Raw genomic sequence first — 20,381 nt, forward strand, 5'->3', positions numbered from 1 at the left:
TGTGTGTGTGGGGGGGGGGGTCGTCGTGCGCGTGGAACCTAGGAGAAGTAACGTTACTTCTTTCTGCGTGTGGAATAGCGAAGACTAGACCCTTCTGGGGGGGGTGCTCGCGCGCACGCGGACGCAGGCACAACCACATATTGCCCACTCGGCAGGCTTTCAATGCATTATGGCAACAAGTGCCAATTCATGCACGATCAATTCATCTACATCCCGTCTTGATTCACAAAAGCAGAGATTTTACATGGTTCTATCAGATGTTTTTATTCTATTTTTTCATTATTTTTCTTTTAGAATTCTTTCAATTTTCTGGTGTTCCTGCCATGCTCCGTTTACCCGTCTTTTTTTTTAACCAACTCCACTTCTCCCTCTTTACACAATCTGGGCTCCAGTGCAGGGCGTTCACCACGCAGCGAGAGCTGGTTTCAGCACCATGGACGGCGCTCTGTGTGTTTCAGGACCATGGAGAGCGCTCTCCCTGCATCCATCGTTTTAAGGCCAACGAGTAGGTGCCATGCAATCCTCTTTGAACACCGCACTGATCATCCTTTACTGTAAAGGTGGACCTACCTCAGGAACGTCTCTAAGACCAAGAGCTTAACGTGGTGAAGGGCCTGTAGGACTGACACTGCGAAAATTAGATAATTGGAGCCCGGTCGAGACATCGTAGATACACCACATGTTATTCATCCAGTAAATGAATAATAAAACAACATCTTCCATCAGTGTATGACGTATAACAAAGTAAGATGAATATGGAACAATGTAGGACACATTTGGAGAAAGAGCAGCATAGAATGTGACACTTTTTTTCCCACATATGACGCATGTGGTGAGGTAAGTGTGGCAGATGCCTACGTGTGCAGATGGTCCAGTCTGTTGGTCCCTATCCGCCCTGGGCTTGACGTAACACCCATATACAGGCATAGGCCCCATCATCCAGATGTGGTCCTGTGCTGTGCATGCCTCCTGAAAAGACACCACAAAAGCCCTTTTTTAAAAACTCCCTTTTTTATGAACTTGTTCTTTACTGGAGCATGAAATTTCATGATGTAGGTCTGCACATTGACTGGATTTACACTTGCAGTTTAGCTTGTGTTTAATCCTATGTCGCAGGACTTTTTAATATTTTTTTCAGGATTGCAGTAAAAAGTTCTGTTAGATCCTAAATTGAGATGTAATTTTTTTAAATAGTTTTTCTAATGGGTTTATGAAGAAGACCAAAATACAGTAATATACAATAATTCTTGTAATGATAATTGCTGCAGGTTGAAACAATTCAAGATCATATGTGCAATGTTATTCTCTAGAATATTGACTCAGTTTGCATTAGAGGTCAAACTTAAACCTGTTTAGATTTGACAAATGATCAAAATAGGTCTTGAAAGGTCTGAAATAGCTGAAAGAACAAAATATAAATAAAGGGAGGTATGGTAATATCTTAAACATGATGTGAGCTCCATTAATAATCCCTAGAGTAAAATCCTTTTTAAAACATCTTTCATTCTGTTATATAGCCATACTGTCTTAATAGAATAGCAGTAACTCATTTGTTTTTCTTGTTTGGTACAACAGATAGCATTTATTATAAATGGAATATAATAAAAGTATAATAAAAGTTCATCAGTTGAGAGACAGTTCTAATCAAAGTTATAATGGCAATGCAAACTTCATGAAAAGCACATAAAAGAGACTAAATGCACGCTCAATAAAGCTGCAATGGTCAAAAATGTAAATATTTGAACATGAAGTAGGGAAAAGGTGATAACTAGTCAGAATATGTTGTAAAAGAGCATTTTATTGTATTGTGTTGCCAGTAAATGTAGAGAATTAGATTCTCAAAACACACCTTTGCTGATTTTGTTGGATGAGAAGTTGATGTGAATCACCCAAGTACGCCACATTATTTGTGAGCAGTTTCGACCTTCAGCAGATGGTGGCTTTACAGGCAATTATTTCATTATGATCAGGGTGTGGCATGGGATGAAGCAACTACTGGTATCACTGAATTCACACAGCGTGAAAGATGTAGCTATGTATTTGGTGTTTTCTACTGTGTTCTCCATAACATGTGGTGGCTGGCTCGTGATGGTGGGCAGTGGCGGGGGTAACTGAATGTTTTATATTTCCTGGTTTCGGTATCGGCTGATTGGATGTGGTGTGTTTTAACAGTTTTAACATGGTCTTAGAGCTCTGACATGTTTGAAACTGATGAAGTGGAGTTTTGAATTATCTGCTTGAATGTCAGAGATTTATTGCTGCTGCTGATTTTCTGAATGGAATTCTAAACTGGTCAAGTGAGAGTGGATGAAAGGTGGAAACCAAAATCTAAACTATTTTCCAAATGTTACTGAAATGAAGAGTTGGTTTGTAAAAACAGTTCCTCCAGTTCTCGCATCACACAGGTAAAGCTCTGTCATATCACAACTGGTCACATCAGCACAGACCTTCCTTCCAAGGAACAGAACTCAATGAAAATGATGTTTATGAAGCAGTTTGCTCTGAACCTCGAGACAGTTCATACTGTAGTGCTATTCTGCGTGAGATCATCTTCTGCAATGACCAGTCCAGAGAGAATGAGAGCTGAAGCTTGTGAATGGTGTTGATGAGGTCCAATATACATCACACCGTGGGATTTAATGCCCAAAAGAAAGAGAACACCTTTCCCCTTTAAGAACTGAACTGTACCAGCTCACTAATCTGCAGAGAAGACCAGGGTGAAGTCGTGTCTTATCAGGTGAAAGGATGAGGTGATGATGTCAGGTGTCACCACCTGTCAGGTGAAGACGGTGGAGTAGAAAATGGTTGCACGCCTTTTTCCATCACAAAGCTGTGACAACTTTGGCTCCTGGAAATGTGGAGAAGACAACAAAGACCAAGTCAAAGACCATAATAACCAGCACCATACTGTCCTGCATAACATCTGCATGAATCATCTTATTTTTCAGCCATTCTTATCAACTTGGCGGTGGAGTGAGGGAGGAACCTCCAAATGACTCAAAATAAGAAGGGACTATCACAAGCTTTTTCTAATGTAAACCTTGGACACAGTTTTGAATGGCTGTAGTTGAATCTTCAGGACTTCTGCACTCAAATTCATTAGGAAGGAGCCTTCAAGATAATAAAGCTATGACAGTTATCGTCTCTTTCAGAGAGAAAAAGGCGACTTCTTTTGGTTCTTTTGGTGATGGAACATTATATGTGTTTCATAAGGACCCCTAATCAACTGTAACACCCTTCAGGAACATTCATTTAATTATGATAGAATCACTCAGTCCAGTCAAAATCAACATTATGATATTGAGCCTAAAGTCTCTGTTTAGGAGCCATTGATGATATATGACTTATATGAACCAGTGTCCCACTCTTAATTACAATGAAAATGATGCTGCTCTTCTTCAGTATTGTTTATTGAAGCTCTTATTGACATCATTTTTTCTAGGACATTTTAGTTCAGTTTCATGTAGCAGCATTGTCAGCATCTATACATTTTATCACATCTTTGTCGTTCTCCACATTCCATTCATTGTGTCTGCAGTCAGCGGGGTGTCTACCTTGGCCATAAAGAATTAAGATGTACAAACAGTTTACAAATTCATGATATTCAATGAGAAGATCTGTAAAAAACAATATTTCATGATTCTTGGTTTGGGTTTTTGTAGATACATTCTTTAAGAAAACAGTAGGAGATGTTTTGTGAATGAAGCCAAAATGAATCATGAAAGAATAGAACTCATAGAGTGAGTCAAGAAAACAGGGTTCATATAAAGTTGTGGCGTTCGAGTAGACAACTGATTTTTGACAAAGAGACTTTTAGGAAGCTTAGGGGCAATATGTTTCATGTGTTCGTGAGAGGTTGTGTAATTGTCACCTATATACCTGTTGTCTTTTTGGTATCACCTTCATTGTGATCAGCCATTTTCTGGACAAATAAACAAATAAATAAAATTGGTATTAAAAAAGTAACTAGAAACACGTATTTTCTTTTACCATGCAGTTTGAAGTACTTTGTGCCCTGTAGATGCCACCCATTTTGAAAACTACCTGTTTTAGAAAGGCCTTGCATACATCTGATGCGCTGACGGCTCTTTCCCCTTCTGTAGGTGCTGAGGACATCGCCACAAGATCATGAAACACTTTGTCCTTTGTGGGTCTTTTTGCGGTCTGGGCTTGCTGTTCCTAAGGCAGTAGCCAGGAAGCCCTTACCCCAAAAAGTATCTGCACTGGATTCTGGCATCTGAAACAGACGCCGCAACTTCTTTCTTCTGGATGGAGCAGTGAGTATCTCCCGTCTCTGTGGGTGATTCAGAGCGAGGCCCCTACTTATTAGTGACTTACACACAGTACTTTAAGGTGTTTTAACATATGTCACAATCTGAGCTTGTCAAAGGCTTGGCCAAAGTTAGGTGTGGCTTTTGATCAGTCGGGAAATACAAGAATAAGATTTTTAAAGAGGAAGTATTTGAGGGACATAACACAGGATGTGGTTTAATCGGAACAGGCAACCTGAGACAAATCCGATTGCAAGTAGTCTTATTACAGTAACAGATTGACAGCAGCTTGACTCACCTCGACTTCAGATTGAAAAGTGTAAAGCTTTAGTTATATATATCAAAAAAAATTAACGAGTCAGTACACATACGGTATATTCTTCACTGTTCACAGCAAAGGAAGAGCCATTAGGTTGCAGAATAACATATGATATCTATACTGAATATCCTATTTGTGTCCATAGAAGAATCTAGATAAAAGCCATTACTCGTTTTCCATTAGTTCATGCTTATACACAGGAGCAGGTGGAGACGGATGTCGATTATGGACAGAGGTTAAATTAGTCAAAATGACAGTGACGTTTCTCTTAAACTTTGTACATTTAAAGCATATGACAAATTCTGCTTTCATCATGTCATATAATACTAGTCTGTTTTTCTAACTTTGTTTTGGAACAGTGGATGTAGATCTGTGTCATGTTAGTTTTTTCTTATCCAGTTAAAAAAATTATAGTAATAGGCTGCCTTCACGCATTTGTGGGTACATTTTCAATGATTTTGCATTATCCCTGTGTGTAAGTGTATTGTGGAAATAACATGATGTAATGGTTTGGTTTTCATATCCTGTACGTCATCAGGTCCAGCGGTATAAATTCAATCTGTACACTCCAAACATTTTAGATTATATGCTATAGAATTTCTATTGTATTTATAGTATTACATTTATTGATTATATACCCAATAGAAATACATCACATCATATATGTTACAGGAGTATCTGTTTAAGTATTTTCTAAAATAACATATTTATGAATGGAATAATCACCAGGCGAGGGATTTATAGAATGATGAATTGAATCAATGAGCTGAGGGAAAAGAGACATGCAGCTTCGAGCCTTTGACGTCCTATGTATTATATAAACATGATTATTTATCCAAACCCATGAGCTTCCACAATGTGGTTTTTGTACGTCAGAACCTTAGGCAGTTTTTGCTTCTTGTGCGCTGAAGAAGACACTTGCTCAGACCATGTGACTCCATTGCTCAGTGAGTGTTTGTATGCACGTATGTGTACTGTACATACAGTGCATGCTACATATGGGCACATACAATGAGGAGAACATGTTAAGTGAGGTTGTGCAGATGTGTTGTGTCCTTCATTGTAATGGCAGTGGTAATCTCTTTCCATTTGTACTCTCAACTCTACTCCCCTCTCTGATTTTATATTGTAACCTGTTCTCTTGACTGCTTCTGTGCTCGTGTGGTCATACATGTTCATTTTTATTTAAAGTCACTCACCTTTTTTTCTTGTGTGTCATCTTGTTTTTACATGTTCATTACTGTAAGCTGGACATTTCTTGAGTGTCTTGTGTCTTGTTAAATAAAGATTAAATAAAATTAATATTGTATTGTCTTCTTGTCTGTCCAATATTTTATAACCAATATGAATCCTCCTTTGGATTTGCAAGTGTTTCAGTACTCTGTGTATGTCTAGAGTGCTTTATGCTTTTTTTTATGATACACATACTAAATATTACTAAATACCGATACAAACATGGCAATTGTGATCTCTCTGTGATTTCTAACTCTCTTTTGAAGAATCGCTTTACAAGAATTTGTCAGAGGTTTAACGAAAACCCAGCTCCTTAGATATTAAGTACAAATACACTACAGCTACAACTGACGCACATCATACAAGAATAACACACTAATTCTTTAAAAAGTAATACAGACTTTACGGTCCAAAAACAGCGCCAACTGTTCCCACACTAAACCACTGACTCTTCCTGCCTTGTGGGTGGCTGCAGTATCACAAACTAACATGAGTAACATGTTTTCCAGTAGACAGGGCCCTTGCTTCCATTAATTGACCTAACAAATCTCTGCCTGACCTTCAGATTGGAGCTAGAGATTCCCAGTTAAATCATGACTGTGGCCTGCAATTTGTCACACATCGCCCTGGGAAATAGGGCAGCGCCTCATCCATGTCATCAGATAGGGACGTGGGTTGGTGGATGTACTTTTGCTCCTCTCCCACTTGTAATGGAGTAAATTAAATTGGTAACCACAGGCAAAAGACAGAGGAAAGGATTTTTTCTGTCTCACATTACTGCACAATATTTATTTTCAATATCTGTGGCTCCATGTAATTTGAAACAAAATAAATATTTGGGCAGAAGAAGTGCATTTGGAGTATTTTTCATGTCTTCACAATGGTGAAAAATTATGATTTTCTCTTTAAAATATTTTCATACATATGAAACAATGAAGCATATCAGCCGACAGAACAGATGGCTTAAAAAATATTAATAATAAAGAGGAAAATAATCAGATCAAACAGTTTGAAGGGATGGACAGAACTTGTCTACACTATGGACACAAACGTTTAAAAAAGAAAGGAAGAGAGTTGTCTGAAAAGGTAAAAGAGAATCAAATATTCATAAAACCATGGGAAACTTCTGGGATACACCACATTAAAATACTTGCTGAAGGTCTATTGTAATTCAATATAAAGATCCACAATAATTCAAGGTCATAAATGCATGATTTCGGAGATGATGCATTTCATAGGAGATTCTTTAAGGCTTGTCTTGAAAGGGAATGAATAAAAAGAGAAGAATTGTCATATAATGTTGAGACATACTTAACACAAACTGATGAATTGGTTTTCTGTTAAATCTCTGGGTGACTGTAGCCCTCCAGAGGATGTGTTGAGAACTGCAACCAAGAACACAATGCTGCTCCATCACATAGACAAACAAAACACTGTTCAAAAAAAGTACTGAAGCGAATTCAAAAAGTATTCCAGTAAAGTTTTCAGTATTCTAAAACTGGAAACAGACATGTTTTATAACAGGTGTATTTAGTTAAAATATCAAATTCATACTGGTAGTCTCCTCCCCATGAGGTATTCACACCAAAGTTACGGTAAAAAGTGTTAAACATGAATGATTGAATGCCTCATTTGGTGAAACACAATATGCTCTCTGAGCACAAGGTTGCTATTCTTGGCTTTCGGTTTTCAATAGGTCTGGTCTGTGTTTTGGTTTTCAGTCTTGGTGTTGTTGCCAAACACTGCCGAGTATTTTGTTTCAACTCAATGATGTGATTAAATTTAATTGCAAAAAGCCTGTTTATAAAAGAGGTTTTAAGTGACTTGAGTGGACTCAGCAGAAAATAAATCTTGTTCCAGTCATTCATGCTGCTGGGAGAACTGGCAGCATGATTGTGTTTTTATTCAGGCCACTGGAGATGACGCAAAAAATTAATCATGCAGAAGTTTTGGTAGATGCGTCATTACTTTCAAGACCAATAAACTCCTTATGGTTAAAACATCATCCCAAGTGGTGTAGTCAGCGGTTCTCTGCAGTTGTATTTGTCTGTTAGTTAAACAGTGAAAAAACGACTGCTGCAGCAACTTGGACAGGAATGTTGTCACATTAGCTAGACTAAATTACAAATACAGATTGTGGATTATGACTATGTGGATTTACTTCAATATTGCATGTGCAACATTAAATTCACAGTAGTTCAAATTCTACTTCTTAACTTCTGAGGACGACAGTTTAAATATAAAAAGAGGCAACAATTTTTAGGGGCCAAGCTAATGCTAACTTCGGCAAAGGGTTAGCTTTTTATTGCATTTATTTAACTAGAAGGAGAATTTAACAAGAATAAGAGTCTACAGCAATGTTAGCGGCTGTGTGAGACTGTACAGAGGTTTGCAGCAAAATGCTAACTCCAGAATGCTAAAATGCTGACAGTGACAATGCTAAGGTGCTGATGTTTAGCAATTAATGATTACCAAAATTTGTCATATTTTGGAGGTCCATTGTCGGCATGCTAACATTAGTTAATAAGCGCTAAATGCATGGTACACTGGTAGCAGATGGGAATGTCATTTGTTTTGCAGGTATTTAGTCAAAAACAAGTATTTAGCAAATCAGACTTTTAACTTGATGGTTGCACTAGATGAAAAGGTAAGGGAACACCAGAGTTATTAGAACTTATCCTGAGGGGGCAAAAAATAATATCTCTAAATTTCATTGCAATCTATCCAATAGTTGTCAAGCTATAGAGGAAAAGTCAGAAAATCATCAAAATAATTAGGATTCATCCTGTAGGGACTGTGGATGATGTATGAAATTGCATGACAATCCACCAACAGTTTTTGAGGAGTTTTGATCTCAGGACCAAAGTGGTGACGACTGATCGACTCAACCGACCGATCAACAATTCCATTCATAGAGCCACACCGCAAATGCAGCTAAAAATAGGTGAGTAAAACTATTTTGGTTTGAAATAAGGTAAAAAAAAATTGAACATGATTCATGATAACTGAGATTCCAAGGAAAATACACGGCTTTCGGTTTACAACTGAACTTTGGATAAATCTGTCCGCGATGTCTGATCCTTTGGGTGATTTAAGTCTACTATACAGTCATTCTCTAAGTCATGTGGATTAAACCACAGCTATTTCCTGTGCAGACAAGGCATACTGGTTGCCTATAACAATGGTGCACTGAAATTTTTTTTTCACCAGAAGGGGGGTCAGTTGGTGATGAAAAAAAAAGGTGGCCATATGCCACATCAGCTTACTGGAATTGAACAAAGCAGATATTCCAATAAATTGCTCCTCCCTAGTTTCCATTTTAGACTCCTTGCATCATCGGCTTCAGAAGCAAAGTATTTCCATCTGCGTCACATTCTTACTTGAACATAAAGGAGCAATGTGTTTGTGTTCCGTAGCCCAACTGAATGGACGAGACAGTTTGTTTTGGCAAGTTACAGTATAAGATTCCTGTTCTCGCAAACAAAATCATTAATTAAAGTTCTGGGAATCTTGTGCCACCAGGTCGCCGACTACAAAACAGGGTCTCAATTAGTTAGAGTTTAAATAGGAGATGGATGCACAACAGCAGTTTATGAAAAGAATGATGAAGAAGAATCAGTTGACTGAAAAAGTTCAAAGCTATGTGACTGATTAACATAATTCATCCACTACCTTGGCTGCAGAGGAATAATGTCTATTTGGCATAGTTAGCTCATAGTTATTAGAAAATAAATACGATAATTGCATTAAAAGCTCCTTATGTTATCTAGACAGATGTAGATGAAGATGAACACAAACAGAAACTGGTAGAAAACTTTGAACTTAGCTTAAAAATCCAACTGTTAATGTAGCCAGTTGTCCCACATCTTCAGTAAACTTGTCAACCTAAGAAATAGGTCGGTATATTTGGTATAATTCACACCTTCTACACAAAATACCATAGCAGGAATTTCCTCAATATGAAGGACGAGCATACGTCCTCCAAAAGTTGTAACCAAAACCTTTACTTGAGAACAAGAATAGCTTAAAGACAGGTTACCTCCCTGTCGCAGGGATTCCACACATGTAAGTGTGTTTTGGAAACTGTGAGGCATGTAAAACATGCGCCTTTCTTTGTTTTCTTAGTGTTTCGTCAACTAGAAAACAAGACTGGCGGATCAGTTCAAGTGTCTGTCACTAATGTTGGCTTTTATTCTTTTAGTGGTGAGTTTAACACGTGTCATTTCAACATTTTCCACTTTAAAACCCCTTTTTAAAAAAGTCATGACATTCTCATGCTTTTAATTTTGAGGAAATATTTCCTCCCAGCCTTGTGCTGGGCTGCATTCATGCAAACCTCAGTGTTTGGTGATACTGAGAAAGTACTCAATAATACCGTTAACGGCCCATTCTGAACCTGAGCATAAGAACTGTGTTTTCCCTAAAGGCCTTGGATTTTCCATCAGGGCTGTTGGTTAGTCCGCTGTCCTTCAGCTGTTGGCCCTCAGAGTCACTAATGCGGCAAAGCCAGATTGAGCCTCCTAAGGGGAGCGATGTGTCTGTTTATGAATTAAGCCGAAGCTGAAAGATGATCCTTCTTGGTATCTGAGGGTTTGTGTTTTGGGTTTCCATCATTTTCACCAGGACGAAGGCAAAGAGAACCTTGATGGGGCTTATATATAAAAAGGAGAGTGAGCCGATTTTATTAGACAGTACTTTGTAAAGAAGAACTTACTCTTACAGTAAACTTTCACAAACTTTGCCAGAGACTGCACTCAGTGATGCATTCAGGTTTTTCAGTAAAAGCGCTGAGGGAGCTTAGTGTAATTCCCCATTTAATGTGAGAAGTACCTGGGTTGAACAACCTTGAGGATATACAGGTGACAGCGCTCACAGACGGTTTGACTTGGCTGTCATGGTGTCACTGGTGTTATTGGAAATTCTGTCATTGGCCACAATAAGGGAACTCCCATCGAGGAAACACAGATTTAAGATTGTGTGCAGCAAAATTGAGAATGTCCTTGCAGTAAGTACATAGACGTTCACTGAAAACCTTGGCGGTTGGAGCATCAAAACTTGAAAAACACCTCCGGAAACCGCCACAGTTTATGAACTCTGTGTGCCGTTATTATGTTTCTATTTTTAACTTGTTGCTGCTTTTGCCTCTAACAGCAATAATAAAAACAGGTAGACAACGTCATAGGCTCCACGTTCCAGCAAAGAAAAGATTTCACGGTTCTTCATTCCATGTATATCTCAAAAGTGAGATAATTGCTTTCGAAGACATATAAAGAAAATCAGAGGACAGTTAAAGATTCCTCTGCAAGGAGATGATGACTCACTGCCTTTACGCTGAATTACAAGATGGAAAATACCATTTTCTCATCTAATATTGCAAGGCATTTCACCTATGTATAAGATGGCATTAACATACACATACTTTATTTCCATTCTTTCCTTCTCTAACGTATCATCTGTTTCTTTGTTTACTTGTGCACATGGGTATTAGTCAGTTTGTGTCGCATGGTGCCAGCTCAAGCTACAATCTACCTACACATTTTCCATTTCTTAAGAGTTAAATTGAATTGAGACATCAAAAACAGGCTTACATCAGCAGACACGCACTCAACAACTGAAATAATCAACTGGGAAGCAAAAGTAAGAACACAGGTTGAGTGCAGGTTCCAAGTAACTGAGTCAGAAGAATGTGATCTGTCTTTTTATGGAATTTGGTATGATGTTCCTGCATAATCAGAGCATGTTGAGAAGTTGACCTGTGAGGGTCAGGCTCAGGTTTGAGTCGGGGGAGGAGAGAGGAGGGGAATGGACCCAGGCTAGACTCACGTTCAGAGCAGACTATTTAAATGGGGGAAACCTGCAAAGAGGCATGTGTCATCTCTCTGTCATTCATTGGTACAGGAGCACAGCGACAAGTCAAATAACAGGTAAGGCTATTACATGATATTTTACAGTATACGAGAGTATTAGGGTGGAGACATAAATTATGACAATATTATGTATATGTATAAAGTAATGCTGTAATCTTTTATTAAGTAAAATAGAAGCTTTAATATATCTGTTAGTTACTGAGTAGTTGTTATGGGATCTTTGTCATTTTCATAACTGAGTTACTTTTTGTTTTAGGATGCGCATCCTTCTGGCCCTTCTATATGTTTATCTTGTGGCAGCTCCTGGTTGCACAAGTCTTCCCAGAAAGGGAGACTCCGTGAGAAATACCATCCACAACATAATGAATATCGCTCAGATAACTCTGGTCCACATTAAGAAACTAAGGACAAAGGTATGCACATTGCTTTATATGAGCACAGTTCACCAGTTTTTAATTTTTCTAATCAGTGTGTTTTTAGGAAAGTGTAGGATGTCCATTGTTTTCTGTTTTCTTATTATTATCAGTTATCTTTTTTAGCTTTGCAAGAACAAGTTTAACTTAAATTTTCTGAGACCACATACATCACGGTAATGTAACGGTATAAAGAAGTACATCAAAGTAAAGAAGATTTATTCATTAAGCTTTAAATATTCCCTGTCAAACTAAGCAACATATTGATATACATATGACTTTTTTTTCTTTTAGTTGCCAGTATCCCCACAGATAGAAGTCACCAGTCCTTCCATTGACGGACTTATCAGTATCAGCCATGACCTTGGACTTTTGGACAATGAACTACAGAGCACAGATCTCCTCAGCCAGATCCAGGCCGATGTCTCCAGCTTGGAGGGAAGTGTGCGCTCCCTCGCTCTGACAATGGACTGTACCATCCAGGCCAGACCCAGTGAAGAGACCAGTGACAGTTTGTTCCCAGACAGTCACCTTTACCTGACTCTGATCAAGGTGCAGCGCTATCTGGAGAAATTGCTTCTCAACAAGGACAAACTCAAGGTCTGTTAAGAAATCCACTCTTGTATCATATATATGTCAAGTCTTGCCATAATGCAAATATAAAGAAGATTATTTGCACAAATAGCTGAGTGTAGGCAACAGTGTAATTTGTCTTTGCACATACTATTTTTCTATAGTAGCATAATAACTGGACTTCTGTCACATATTGATGAAAAGTATGTGAATAACATTTCAGCCGAATTCTCAATACTCAAGCAATAATACTTTTCCTTTGGTTGCAAAAAGGTTTGCATGTAATGCAGGTAGCTTTTCAAGTGTGTACTCTTTTTTATCTCTCAAATTTTTTGAAAAAAAAACAAAGTTTTTATAGAAGTTTAAAAAATATTTGAACTGTAGATGTATTTTATATAATGTAGATTTATTTATATCATTTGGGTATAGGAACAGATGTTTGTTCCAGTATTTTTTACAATTTGAAAGATGTTTTGTATGTTGGTGTGGGTATTCAATTCAATTATGTGCAAGTTTTTTTTTCAAGGAAAAGTATGTAATCTATTTGATGAATGTGTTATGTTAATGGTATTTGATTTGAAGTTTACTGTTTATCGCAGAAACATTAAGCTTACAACTGAAAGCAACAGAGTGTGAGACTTTTTTAGCTGAAATGTCATTTGTTATATTAAACTCTGCAATAAAGATTTTAGTCAGTATTTTCTGCCTGTAGATTTGACTTTTATTTGTGTGTTATTGTGAAAACAATTCTAATGTTTTTAAATTCTGGTCAACTTTCTGTTCGATTAAATTTCACTGCTGGAGAAAATAATAAAAAATTTTAAATGTAATATTGACCGACTTTATCAATCTAAACGTAAATGTAATCTCAGGCTTTGAGTTTTCTAAAATAAAATAATGAATCTATGTCAGAAGTGTACACCAAAAATATAAATGAATATTAAATATAAGGTCTGTTTCTGTAACATAGACACGTTACTGGAAAGACAATATACCATAAAGTCAAATTTTAATGTATGTTCAGGCTTTTGTAACGATCATGGCAGTGTGTCACCATAAATGTTTGTAATAGTACTACTACTATACTACTACAACTACAACTACTACTACTAATTATGATATGATTTATGATGTGACATGAACTAGAGTTGCTGTGAGAAGTTAATCACTTAAAAATCAGACTAACCAAGAGTATATGGCGTTTCAATTTTTGTTTTATACATTGCTTGAACTATTCTATTCTGTTCATAATTCATAAATCATAAATTTGCTTTAATATATTGTCTTTTTAAACCTACAGTAAAAAAAATTAATTTATCAAATATTTCTTCAGTGTGTGATGAATAAAATGGCCTCTCTCAATATTTAAGCACATTTTTTTCAGAAACTGCAGGGTCACTGGTGGACAACATTTCATGATAGAGACAACAACAAAAAAATATACAAAATAAAACAAAAACCGAATAACAAAAGAAAAAGCCTCTTACAGAACTGAATGAATCATAACATAACATCCTTCTCTGTAATACTGTGTGCTCTGTACAACAGAGGTCAACACTTTGGCAGTGTGGCCAATTTGGGCAAAGCACAAGAATGTGCCATTAAAGTTTGAACTCTGACCCACATACAAACACACTTATAGTAACATCATCATGCAGAGCGGTCTTGTGACACATACACAACTGTAAAATATTACAGTACACTGAACACCTCAGCTAAAACACACAGACGGGAGTGAAGTGATTCTATGTGTAAGCAGACAGACCAGAGCTGAAATTATTCTTATAATTGTGCTAAAAAAATTATTAAAATGTAGAAAGAAGCATCTGTGCCAAAGAGGGCACTGCACTGCTCAAACCGGGTTACTCAAAATATTGATTTACTGTACAATATAATCCAGATCCAGGATTCCTTCGGAAATTTTTGTTTAAAGGAGGGAAAACAAACAAGTAGAAAAAGAAAGAATGCAAAACGGAAGAAGTGTGTATATCTCAAAAATGAGAATCTAGCTTTGCGTATAAAATACAAACAATGAGGACACATTTCACGAGAGATATAAATCTGATTTGAATTCCTCTAAATTGTGTGTAAAGTCTGGCTCTCACCACTCTGTCATTCATTCACCCTGATTTTGTAGAAATGTCGACATAACTTGCATACAGATCAAGACCGCCAAGAATGTGAGCTCGTTTTTAGGAAAAGGGAAAGAAAAACTACATGTAACCACGTCGACAAGGGAAGAGGTGATGAAATGTTATTTTGCTGCAGAAAAAACAATGTTTGAAGAAGGTAACAAAGCAGTCTAGTGACAATTGTGAAAATATTTGTGAAGCCCTAGAGAGGACTAAGTGTGCAGGAATAGTATGTACAGTATGTTATTAAATAACTATTTTCAAAAAGATAGTACTTAACAAAATTAGAAACAGTGCAACGGATAAACCTGGCAATGATATCAGCTATATGCAAAGGTCTGAATAAACTCACATGGAGCTTGGATTAAAAGGCAGAAAAACCTCTCTGGCATTTAATTTTTCACCATGGCCAACATTTCTGCCATGATCACGTCTTGATTTATAACACACAAAAAGACACATGGAATTTAAGTTTTCTTACAGCTGACAGACCTAAGCCTGCGTTTATAATATATATTATAATGTAAAAACAACTTATTGTTTTTTTTTATGCTGTAATTTCTTAATTCTTTTGCGTTAGTTAACTATATGGTATATGGAGCTGTTCTAATTAGTTTGAATAAATTGAGTGCCAATACAAATTCATTCAAACTTGAGTTTTTGAAAAAGGGACAGCTCTGATCACGTAGTGGGTATCAGGCTGTGCCATCAGAAATCTACTGGGCCCCGTGATGGGCCCATCGTACCTTTGAGCTGCCTTTAAATCCTCCTCTCACTCGAGGACAGAGCAGATACTAAGCAGCTCCATCCAGCCTTATATCTACATTTTATTTGCTTAGGCTACAGTACCGTGGCTGTCCCCACTGGCTTGTCTTACAAATATGTAACACTTATATCAGAAACTTTCCACACCATTCACAGGCTTCCTTGAATCCTATCCTTAGCTAAGCAACGAGCAGATATTTGGCAGCATGATCGGGTCACTGAAAAATTGAGACAATGGGACAAAAGAGTTCACAATAAAGTGACAAATAACTAAGAGCAACAGATTTTATTTTTTATAAATCAGTTGTATAATTGAACTTTTTCAGGCTTTCCATTTGTCAGAATTTTATATATATATATATAACACACACACACACACGTACATTTGCGTGCAGTTTATTTAATTTCCGACAGGATTCCTGAGAGTGTACATACTTTTACACTCATATTCCGTTACTCCTGTTCACCTTCACAAACAAACAAAATCACACTTTGGAAATCTGAAGTATGCATTTTAAATACCTTAGTGGTTTCTGCCGAAATAAATAGAAAAGCAAAAAGCAAAAACAGAAACAATGCAATTCGCATTTAAGGTCCAAAGGTTTGATGTTGCATTTTATGCAGAAAGAAGGGCCCTGTACCACGAAGCGACAACTGTGGATTATCCAGATATCTTTGGGTTTCACTCTGGTATCACGAACCTGTGCTGCATGGAACAGATTAAAACCTGAAAAACTGAGTCCTCATTCCAAGAGGATTCCCACATACACAAAATAGTTAACAGTAAACTGACAAATAATTAATGGCAATATCTAATCTTATAGATCAGTAGAACTGTTTTGCTATTATCGGGTATCGAGAACTTGTAAACAGTCTGACATTACTTTTAACTTTTTATGTGCATCACATATTCATAACATTTTGTTTATCATCATACAAAAAATAAAAAAAACACTCTTCCTGCATTTAATTACAATCTATCATTAGCCTTACTTTAATTCAGGGAGTCAGAGTTGAAGTTGCTTCATGATACAGGCTTCAGATTCAAGTGCAAAACAAGCATAACATGAAGCTCCACAGCAATTTATTAAATACTAGTTATAACTATGCTTAAAACCAAAACAAAGTCAAACAACTGAGAGTGCATTAAAGGACAGAGGAAAAAAATGTCTGTTACATTATTTTTGCTGTTGATAATATCGCAGCTGCAAGATAATGTAATTAAAGTGCATTCTCTTTGAAATCATAAAGCATCTTACAAGTTTAAAATTCAGTGTAAACAGACTCCCCTAACAGTTTACATTTTTGTTTTGAGGGGGGAAAACCGGCAGCGACTTCAAGAATTTTTCCAGCGTGGAGATATAGTCTTGTGGGTGGCACCGCATGTGTGCCGCATGTACCGACTCCTTCCACTTCCTGCTCTCCACAGCCATGCTTCTCTTCCTCCAGAGGTCAATCGTCTTTTCTATGGTTACTGGGTTGCACAGGGCATCATTCTCACTGAAGAAGAAGAGGGCTGGCGCAGTGATTGGGCTGTTGTTGAAAACCTGGATGCTTCTGTCGTAGAAGTCCGCTGTGTGGGCTTTGAAGAGCCAGAAGTAAAGCATGGCTGTGTTTTTGACTAAGCCCTCTAAACGTGGCACCAGAGTCTTACCGAGGCCTGAATAGCAGCAAGAAAGCAAAGAGTTAAGACTTTATTTAGGTAAAGTTTGTGTACAACTGGTTTGTGTTTAGACAGAATTAAGGGTAATGCAGTTGAGATAAGCTTCTTTTCTTGAATGGAAAAAAGCTGTGCTGTAAAAGAATCAATGTGAGGTATTGTTTTGTAATCAGTATCAGTGGCAGGGCCATAGCCAGGATTTTAGAAATGCTGAGGTCACAAGTCCACCGTGCCTGCTGCAACCCCACCCCTGTAACACATTTGCATATACATATTTACTATAATAATTACCCTTTAATTGTAAAGCTGCAACAATTAGTCAATAATATTTTGATAACTGGAGCCAAACAGTTCCAGCTTCTCAATTGTGGGAATTTGCTGCTTTTCCTTCTTGTACATTTAAGTCATTTGAATATCTTTGAGATTTTGGATGTTAGTTGGACAAAGCTAAATATCTGACATCATCACCTTGGGGATCTGTGAAAGTGCAAAGGACAGGTTTTGTTGACCAAATGATTAATTGAGAAAATAATCAGCAGAATAAACAATAATGAAAACAATTATTAGTATTAGCACTTATTCAAAGTAATAATACAAAAACAATGTTGCCATGATACCAAAGCTTTTTTTTTTTTTTACAGTTAATATTTCAAATTCACAGATTAGAACCGTAATTATTTGATTAACTAAATGATTAATCAAAAAAATGTACAAACTGTTTGCAGCCACTGTCCCAAGGTGGGTTGGAAACAGGCGGCCACAAAAAATGTGCTGGACTCCTGACAAACTGGAGCAGTAGGTCAGCTGCCTCATGAATTATTTAAAGATCTGGCGACCGTATCCAACACAAAAGTAACCTGAGCCCCAGTGTGACTGTAGTGGATCACTCTCACTCACCTACTGCCATGTGCTCCAGAGAGCCAGCCACCAAGCTGTCATAGATGTGTCCTATCACCCTCTGGCCCACGCCTGCATATTTTTTCGGTCCATGAGCAATGTGTGTGAGCATCTGGGTGAAAGTGTAGCCACCAACAGAAGAGGCATGGACCAGCACTGCCCTCCCTGAGAACTGAGGCTCATCCAGAACTTTCAAAACTTGCAATCCGTAGTCAAGCCCCCATTGAGGCCACAGGAAATGCATTACGCCGCTCTGGACCAGGAGGACATCCATTCCACGGTCCAGGTAAAGGTCCCTGTACTTGGCCACCGCCCCTGGCTGTGCACCGAGCCAGGAGAAGAAAAGAAGAAGTGGACGGGAAGTGGTGGCACAATCTGATTGGTTTTGGCAGGGGGCAGGTGTGTGTGATGGTGAATCGGAGAGCAATGGACAGGAGGATGGATCTGCAGGGGAGGAGTCACTGAGGGGCAGAGCTGACGGTGATGAGGATGAGATAGTGGAGGTGGAGTCTTTGGCAGGATATGTCTGTTCCCCTGCCTGTGGCCGTGGAGCGTAATAATAAGTTATGCCATTCCTGATCCTCTTGACAATGAACTTCCCTCCAGTGACTTGTTCAGACACGGTTGCATCAGTCCTAAAGAGACTAGAACAAACGACAAACCACAGTCAGATTTAAAAATGACTGAGGGCTAAAATGGTTTACATGGCATAAGCATAAAAATGTGAAGCGTTATTTATCTGAAGAATTCGCTATATATCCTCCTGAGATCCAGAAAAAATGGGTATTGAAGTTATTTAAAGATAATATTAGTTTTCTGTCTTGTAAACAGTTGTTATTATACACACAAATACCGGTCACTTTTGACATACTTCATAAATGTCCACCCATCACCGCCTACTCCTTTCACTGATTATAGCCTCACTTGACAGGATCTTTAATGCACTTGCCAATATTGATACATACAGTGGGGTCAAAAAGTCTAAGACCACTTCCCCATTTATTCATTCACTAGAGATTCTTTAACTAAGTCCTCTTTCTCAGTCTGTGCATTTGGGCGACACAACTGAAACGTTTCCTACAGATAATAAAATGGTGCTTAATGACAGATCCACATTAATTCATTTACATTTGGACCATCTCAGTTACTAATACTAATGTTTTTATTCATCTGATGAACTTACAGTCTGATATTTCACTAACCGTGAAATCAGGAAGAATGAAATCATCATAATCTGATTTTGGATGTTTGTGCCCCCACCCCCCGCGGGTTGCTATCTTGTCGGAAAAAATGAGGAGGGGTGGATCAAACTGCCAGAACTCTATAACACACTTTCATCACGCACACCCAAAGTGAAACTACAGCAATTTAAACGCATTACCGGCTCTCAGGAGGATAGCTACACCACAGCATCACCCGGCACATTTTATGTTCATGCAACTTCCGCAAAACAGGTCAGAAGCAGATCATTCGTCGTTCAGTTACCCTGAGAACAGCAGGTTTCCCATTCTGTGAGGGGAATAGGTCCGGCAGCGCCCTGGTCCTCCTGGTGGTCTGAAAAATTGACTCCGGACGGTCAGTCAGTTCTGCCACGGTGTCGGCTCCACGCAGCAACACACAGCCCTGGATGTTGGCTACAATTAAAGAGGAACTGACGACCGAGAGCCCGCCTCCGTTCCGCCGGCTGTCATACTCTTTCAGTTCTCTGTGAACGCGCAATTTGCCACTGCGACTGATGCGACCAAATACGACGCTCGCTCCCGTCAGATTAACTCATGAATTAACGCAGGCGGAAATTTCTCAGAAAAGATCATGGAGCAACAATAATGTGACATTAATCTTAATGATTTTAGCAGAACTGGAATTCATTAACCATTTTATTTGTGATAGGTAAAGAGTTAAATAGACACCATGCAGCCGAGCGATGTATTTGGTGATATTGCTGCAAACAGATCTTATCTCTGAAACGGTTATTTATAGTTCAAAGGATCTGAGAACAAGCTTCCGCCGTGAGGATAGTCACACTGGCTGAAGTCTATTTGCTTTGACCTACTAATGAAACGAGTGCAAGACATTTCAGTGCCACAAGATGGAGCCAGAGACTGAAAAAGCAGGTTGGTCTTCTGAAAGACGAACTTTACTACCTCAGCATGAAGAGCACTCTGATGAATGTGTGTATTGTAACGTGTATAACTGACAGTGATTACTTAGGAACAGTAATATGAATTTCGGGGGGGGGGGGGGGGGGGGC

The 20,381-nt window shown here is 38.2% G+C and overlaps 2 protein-coding genes across 2 annotated transcripts; one reads left to right on the forward strand and one right to left on the reverse strand.

The window, feature by feature from the left end:
- Positions 1–11,683: 11,683 nt before the first annotated feature.
- Positions 11,684–13,374, forward strand: LOC111656484 (leptin-B-like). Its single transcript, XM_023408217.2, has 3 exons — positions 11,684–11,747; positions 11,947–12,103; positions 12,398–13,374. Exons 2-3 carry the CDS (start codon positions 11,948–11,950, stop codon positions 12,710–12,712), a joined length of 471 nt encoding a protein of 156 aa, XP_023263985.1. The 5' UTR covers positions 11,684–11,747; position 11,947; the 3' UTR covers positions 12,713–13,374.
- Positions 13,375–15,844: 2,470 nt separating this feature from the next.
- Positions 15,845–19,805, reverse strand: LOC111656479 (transmembrane protein 53-like). Its single transcript, XM_023408211.2, has 3 exons — positions 19,616–19,805; positions 18,131–18,774; positions 15,845–17,233 (listed from the first exon to the last, which is right to left on the reverse strand). Exons 1-3 carry the CDS (start codon positions 19,636–19,638, stop codon positions 16,863–16,865), a joined length of 1,038 nt encoding a protein of 345 aa, XP_023263979.1. The 5' UTR covers positions 19,639–19,805; the 3' UTR covers positions 15,845–16,862.
- Between the last annotated feature and the right edge of the window lie 576 nt (positions 19,806–20,381).

This window comes from Seriola lalandi, unplaced genomic scaffold, assembly GCF_002814215.2.
Source record: "Seriola lalandi dorsalis isolate HSWRI2012SDOR001 ecotype SW California unplaced genomic scaffold, Sedor1 jcf7180002054357, whole genome shotgun sequence".
Lineage (NCBI taxonomy): Eukaryota > Metazoa > Chordata > Actinopteri > Carangiformes > Carangidae > Seriola > Seriola lalandi.

Excerpts from the sequence above, each read along its gene's own strand:
- LOC111656484 (XM_023408217.2), top strand. The coding sequence starts at position 11,948 with ATGCGCATCCTTCTGGCCCTTCTATATGTTTATCTTGTGGCAGCTCCT. Across the intron at positions 12,104-12,397 it reads TTAAGAAACTAAGGACAAAG|TTGCCAGTATCCCCACAGAT; the intron begins GTATGCACATTG and ends TTTTTCTTTTAG.
- LOC111656479 (XM_023408211.2), bottom strand. The coding sequence starts at position 19,638 with ATGGGAAACCTGCTGTTCTCAGG. Across the intron at positions 18,775-19,615 it reads GGAAACCTGCTGTTCTCAGG|TCTCTTTAGGACTGATGCAA; the intron begins GTAACTGAACGA and ends CGTTTGTTCTAG. Across the intron at positions 17,234-18,130 it reads TCTGGAGCACATGGCAGTAG|GCCTCGGTAAGACTCTGGTG; the intron begins GTGAGTGAGAGT and ends GCTGCTATTCAG.